Source organism: Anneissia japonica, unplaced genomic scaffold (genome assembly GCF_011630105.1).
Source record: "Anneissia japonica isolate Jap-2015-1 unplaced genomic scaffold, ASM1163010v1 scaffold1208_len1460985_cov181, whole genome shotgun sequence".
Classification (NCBI taxonomy): Eukaryota; Metazoa; Echinodermata; class Crinoidea; order Comatulida; family Comatulidae; genus Anneissia; species Anneissia japonica.
In genome coordinates, this window is record NW_022688484.1 from 1,217,261 (window position 1) to 1,224,535 (window position 7,275).

At 33.5% G+C, this 7,275-nt stretch overlaps 1 protein-coding gene across 1 annotated transcript in view; it reads left to right on the forward strand.

The window, feature by feature from the left end:
- Positions 1-5,110, forward strand: part of LOC117122240 (scavenger receptor class B member 1-like) — a 16,535-nt gene extending 11,425 nt beyond the window's left edge. The window contains exons 11-13 of the mRNA XM_033267771.1: positions 1,094-1,246; positions 2,467-2,520; positions 4,673-5,110. Of these exons, the coding sequence (XP_033123662.1) occupies positions 1,094-1,246; positions 2,467-2,517 (204 nt within the window). The 3' untranslated portion in view covers positions 2,518-2,520; positions 4,673-5,110. The remainder of the gene's footprint in view (positions 1-1,093; positions 1,247-2,466; positions 2,521-4,672) is intronic.
- The last annotated feature ends 2,165 nt before the right edge of the window (positions 5,111-7,275 follow it).

Sequence of the window (7,275 nt, forward strand, 5' to 3'; positions counted from 1 at the left end):
TGAGCTGAGGCAAGACTTTTTTACACCCTGTTTTAGCGAACCCACCGATAATAATGATTTCGAATACAAATAATTTTTTTGCCTAATAGTCTCACCTAAGCAGCCCTCTTACTGACTATTAAATAAACCTCTTTATTAATAAAAACAACATGATTCCTAAGTCGGTTATGTAACATTCCTAACCACAACGTTCACAGAGTTAATAATAATAACGTTTTGTGTTTCCTAGGATCCCTTCATTTAATTTATCTTGGCAACATTTGTTGCAATATATGTTCAACAAATACAGGTCTCACTCAAATTAAAGACCATTTTTGGGACCATGGTTTTCCTGATTAAAATAAATATAAAAATAAAGGATAAGTACTCATCTAGGGCCACAGAAAAGTGGTTTTTATTTTAAGGGGGCTTAAATACAGGGATTCAGCGATGGTCGTCACGTGACATAAGTTGGGTGTTGGATATAAACAATCGATTGGCACAGCGGTGTTTTACATGAAGATTGCTATTGCGGCCGTTTCTTGTTATTGCCGTAAAAATCATCATAATTCCCAGTAAACTTATACCAAATTGATTGGAAATTACACTTGAGAATTTTGCCTTAATGGTTTGCTAATGCTTAGTAAAGGATACTGGCAAAACATTGAGATTTTTCGATAAATGTTTGGCCTGGGCCCCTGCACATCTACAGCATGGTTAGGTATGCATGATGGTCTTTGACCCGCGAAATATGCTGCGATGTTAGGGTTAGCTAAGGTTTGTGAAGGATCACTTAAATTTCAAAGCATACAATCCTAGGAGAATGCTAGGATAAGCAAATAAACACTAATTTGAACAATCGTATTGCCTTTCCTAGCCATTTATTTCCTATGTTAACAGTGGGTGGTCATTTTGCAACCATAACATCTTTTCCTACGCTATTGCACTGTAATGTTTTTCATGTATACCCAAGTTATGCTACGACCACCTGTAAAAAAGCGTCGCCGGATCTCTCTGTTGGAGAGAGACGTGTACAAGCTAACACAACACGTGTTCCTAACTACTAGATCTTGCACAAGTTAACGACACAAGCGCACTCCACTTTTATGTTTAGATTGTGAGGGTTGATGACACCACATTACATAAATATAATGGAGGCATAGCATTGTCTCAGTTATTTAGTACCATTATGAAGTACTGTATTGTTGGAATTGGTGCTCTTCTAGTTACTGTTGCGGTTATTCTATTTATACGATCAAAAAAGAAGGTAATTATAATTTGCACTTTTAGATTTAAATTGAAGATAGGTGGTGGAATTTGACCAAAGTAGGTTTGCAGGGTTGTTCAGTGAGTTACGCAATCAAGATATTATCTCTATGCTTTAATGTCAGTAAATTTAATCTCATTGAATTTATAATGGTATCAATAATTAAATTATTTTTGTTAGGTTTAGTATACACTGCAAATATTTATAATGTTGATACATTTCTAATTTATTAAACATTTAACATGTTTCTCTATATGTGGCAAAGACAAGCCAAACCAGTCACTCCTTGCAAAAAAAAATCAATTTTAGTTAATAATGCAGGGTTAAACAATAAAATTAAAGCTATAAAATCATTTAAATCCAACATTTTGTTATGAAGTTACAGGAGTTAAAACATACAGTACAGCTGTTTAAAGAACAGTATTTGAGAAATCAAAGTTTACGATTGCTGAGATTTCTCAGGCAGAGATCATCACCAAATCGTTTAATAGTTTTGTTTAACCGTTGAAAATGGGGAAAATATTAACATAGTTATGCAAAGTTTAAATTAGCACAATGAAATAGATTTAAAAAATGTTGACATTCCAACATGTTTTGGCCATTATCTCCAAAACATGATTTGCGAGGTGTGACAGGCATTGGTGGATGGGAGGGGGTGGGGGTGGTGTCAGGAAAGCTCATTGCCCACCATCTAGGAGTCAAAATTTTCTGGGGGAGAACCCCCCGTGGGAGAAACTGCCCCCCTCCCCCATTCTCTTTGGGGTTCATCAATTAATGGAAAAACAATACCTATGCAACCATTCAATTTTTTTTTTCTGTATGTATACCGGTACACACATAATGGGCTTATTTACTGTAATAAGAAAGAGAAGAATTTACCTGACTGTTTTCAAAAGGGGAAAACCTTGAATTTTGAAGAACTTAAAAGTCATTAAAAGACACTTCAGAAGTTGGGAAAGCTCATATCCCACCATCTAGGAATCAAAATTTCCCGAACCCCCTTTCTTTTTTGGTTTTTTTTTTAACATTTTAACCCCTGTCCCTATATTTTAACCCAGATCCGCCCCTGACTAGTATGGGTTGTCTTCACCATATGTGAGTTTGGAAACTAGTAATATGGGTAATAATTCAAATATAAAGTAATTTTAATTCAGATGAAATAGTCTATAATTTTTTTATAATTTCTGATCTATCAAATATTTTTCATATCTCCTTTCTAGGATGGCGGGAAGAAGATATTGATTTCAGAGACAGAGCCTTTGTTGAACTAAATGGTATGTGGTATCCAACATCACAATAGTTTTTCTTTATACATTGTTTTGCAAACCTGCTGCTCACCAATATTGAGGATTTCAAGTAAAAATGATATTTTATTTTTGGCCAATTAGCGCACACGCCGCCATGATAAATTAGAAATTTCAGAAAAAAATAAAAGTTTTTCATTATTTTTATTACACCTGCTGCTGCCTTGAATCTCTAAAAATAAGATACTTATATTTCTTCATAATTATATAAATTTAAAGCATTTTAACCATCCCACTGTTTACATTCAACAATAAATTTGTGGCAAAGACAAGCCAAACCAGTCACCAATGCCGTAGCCAGCTGTTGCGACAGTTTGGACAGTCCCACACATTTTGTCTAATGGGTCTACAAAGAATGGATCTACATTTTTAAAAATGGGTCCAAATTATGCAATTTTAGGCATAAAATGAGTCCACTCTTTGAAAAATGTGTCAATATTTCTCATATTTAGCCTAAAATGGGTAAAATTTTATGAAAATGGATCCAGATTTTTCATATTTTTGCGTAAAATGGGTTAACTTTTAGGAAAGTGGGTCCACACTATTTTTTATAATTTACTCGTAAAGTGGGTCCACCCTGTTTGAAAATCCTGGCTATGGCATTGCCCGTCACTTGTCGCAAATCCTGTTTCCGAGGTAATGGCCATTTTACCATTTTATAGCTCTCATTTTACTGTTTAACCGTGTATTAATAACTAAAAACTGATTTTTACGACAAGTGACTGGTTTGTTTGGCTTGTCACAATTTTATATATTTTCTTCTCCGTCTGAATGCTTTTGGCAAAAACATTTGCTAAATTAGAAAACAAAATTTTTTTAAATTTTCTTTCTGCCCTCCTCTGACGATCTTTAAAAAAATAAGTTTTGTGAAACAAGGCGTAACAAAAGTCTTAGCTTACCGGTCACAACAGCTGTACTCATCCTCTATACAGGAGCTTCTGAGAAGTACTCACCTTACATTTGAACAATTCTAAAGACAGAATCAGAAATACTAAGAACATTCTTAAGTCCTTTCCAGACTATCAAATTTTATTTGACAAAAACATGTGACATGCCTAAATATGGTCATGATGACATCACATCATGACCATATATAGGCACATCAAGACTAAATATGGGCATACAATAGTTTTTGTCAAAGAAAATTTGATAGTGTGTGGAGAGCTTTAGAGTTCTGTAAAGCACAGTACATCTGGCTTTCTTTTTCCTGACACTTAAATTTTAACAGCCATGTCTTAAAATCCCAATATATTTTTATTGACTTGTTTCCACTGGTGAAATCAGAATACCACAAACACTATCATAAACTAAAGCAGAACTCCACAAACCAGCATCTTTATACTTCAACTGTCTGGTGTAAACATGGTGTAACTAACACCAGGCGTATGTTAATCCAACTGGCCAGATGTGATTAACATGACGTATTTGCGTAGAGTATAGAAGTTTTTAATCATGTTTTCAACATCTGTGCTTATTTGTGATTGGTGAAATCCTGGCTTGCGTTTAAACTCATTGTTTCATGACTGTCATAAACAGTGACGTACGCCAGTGATTGCGCATTGATACTGACGTTCAGTAGCTATGCTCAAGTTCACACCACACTATTAATGTTATACTGTACTCGTGTAACGCGTGTCTGAACAAAGCCAAAAGCTGCTTATTTTCTATGTTTTTTTGTGACTGCTGCTTACATTAGTGCCAGCACTTTCAAAAGCTACCCGTACCTATCTTACAAAAGTAGCAGAATTGTCAACCTAAGTTGAAGTCCGTTTTCCACTAGACTAATATATTTGTGCAAATTGAAACCGTCGGTTCATGCACATTCACATTTCTATCAGAGTTTTCGCTTCAGCGGAACTGTTTCTACTCTTTGAGAAGCGAAACAATGCACAACCAATCAGAACTCCGGAAGAGAACCAACACTTTAGAATTGTGCGAATAAATTTGCCTAGTGGAAAACAGGATTAAATCTGCTCATTTTTTCCACAATATTCAATAAATTGTTTTATAAGCTGTAATAATTTGCTTCTGCCCCATGTTGCCTATTTTAAAAAATCATATATCTGCTTGTTTATATAAATTTGATTATTATATATTTTATTGTTTTTTTTCTTTATTTTAGAGCTGAACAACAACAGATCCAGTACCACAGCAACAGCTGTCCCTAGCCACAGAGTTTTTTTTATTTGTTTTCTGCAGTTGAGTACATTAAGATTTTTTGTATTTTTAAGTTGTACTGAGACGAAATATTTTTCCTTTTGTGCCCAACACTGTGCTTCACCTTGTAACATCCAATCCTCATTTCTATTTATTCATTTTGTTATTTTTTTTAACTGCATTCCAATCAGTTCAAAACCAAAGTAAGAGTAAATATGGCAGATGATTAGAAATGAAAAGGAGTGGAGTTGAATACCTTGGTGGTTAAGGAATGTAGGAGCTCTGTTGTTTATCATTTTAAATGTCTAGGTTGTAATAGTGATTATATTAGTAAGACAGATAGATGCTTAATAACTAGACTTAAAGAACATTCTTCACGATCTGATAGTATTAATAATGATCATATACAAAATTTTGAGGCATTCCAATATGTTTTAAGTTTACAAGGTATACTTGAAGATTATAATGTAGCCTGTAATGTAAGTAATAAATTAGGTTTAATATTTTCTAATACTAACATTATTAATAAATATCAATTAAAACTTTATATCTCTGGATAAAGCAGAAAACAAAAGAACTTAACTAAACATTATTGACAGTTCACAAAATTGTTCTATACTATTGTCTAAAGAAGCGTTTGCTATACGTAGGCTACCCCCATTGTTTAACAATGGGCTGAAAGCTTCAAAAGAGCTTTCTTTGTTTTTGTAGGTAGCTTTGATCAGTAGTTTAAGAATGCTTTGATCTTTAGTTTATTCATAGCTATGTCACCTACTAGGGGTAATGTTTTGATTGGTCAAACGCTTTTGGTATTTGTGCATATAAGGTTGCAAATATGGATAATTTTTCATTCCTTTTGATGACATATTTAATGTCAAAATATTGAATCCCGACACGATGGCATGCATTTCGATATTTGGAGTATGTATTATACTATCTTATCTGAGATTAATCAGTGAACTTTTCGGTTTTTGGTGGTTAAGATGGTTCCCTTCCAATCCCAGGGTCCTGGTTCCTGGGTCCAATTCCTGTTAGTGTTGCAATTTTCTTTTTCATGACCAAAAGCAACTCCCTAAATCTCATATTGAGATTTAGTTTGTGTAAAGCATTGTGTGTGTATGTTTGTCTTGTGCAAGGGATTGTCACCTACAAGTAGGATAGTGATATATTTGTTATTGACAATTCTTGGTGCATGTGTTGTGTGCCTAAATAAATAAATTTAAAAACAATTTTAAAAGTTTTAACCTAATAATATTTCTGGAAAGTTAAACAGTGTTTTATAGCTGCTAGATTTTTACTAAATTTTGTATGAAAATGCTATCCAGGTTTTCGAAAAGAAAAGTATTATGAGAATGTTGTTTCAATAGATTCAAAATCCGTATGTAAGTATATCACAGTAAATTTTATATGAAAATGCTGTAAAAGTTTTCAAGCAAAGTATTCTGAGAATTTTAAATGTCGCAATCGTTCTAAAATGGGTATGTAAGTATATATCAAACACATATGCATTATTTGTTCATATTGGTAATTTGAGTGCATTGTTGTGAAATATCTCCTTGAAAACACTATACCTGGGAGAGGTGGGGAGAAGTTTTTGAACCAAAGAAAATACACGCAGTACCTCATTCCAAATATGGTGATATGTTTGTGTGTGTGTCAATCAATGTTGCAATGGGCGTGTCCACTAAGCCCCGCCCCTTGGATATTGTTGCTAACGTCCCACAAATATGCAAAAATGTATGAGTACATATATGTGTGTTTGTGGGACATATTGCAGGACGCGCACGCATGTATTTCTGGCCACTATTTTGATTCGTCAGTTGAAAGGTCCACATTCCACACCGCGCTAAGTGTAGCGGTAGATCAAAATAGTCGCTACAAAGTGTAGACATATCAGGGGCGGACACAGGGTGATGCCTAGTTGGCTGGACAACACCATTGATTTCATGTTGTCAAAAAATACATATATATTATATTAAAGAAAACACGTAAGTTATAAAACGTATTCAATTTCATTATAACAATGGTATTCGTGATTTGAACTTGTATGGTTTTTGGCCAAGTTGACGCTAGCTTTATTAGTCATATATATGCCCTCTAGGGGTCAAACGAACGGAGGGGAATTCCTCCTCTCATTCTCATACCCACCCGCCGTTTTTAGTGAGGTCGTAGTTGAAATGGATATTTCATGTTGTAGTTCTGTATTTAGAAGCCTCACTCTGCCAAAATAAGCTGACTTTTTTAACTGTACTGTATTGTTAGAATTTAAATATCAAAATATTTTATCATTTATATAAATGTATTTTTACTAATAATTAAAATTATTAATTATAATTGTATAATGAATTTCAAAGCTGTCATGCTTCAATCATTGAATAATAAATATTATATAATAATAATAATAATATATACTAATATTTTGGGGGATTATTTGTGCTTTCAATGCAGCTGACTTTATACTATATATAATAATCTATACGATATAGGCCTATATATAATTAGGGTTATTTATTATTTATCTATTTGTTTGTATTGTGTTTATAGTACAGGAAACTTGATTTTATATAT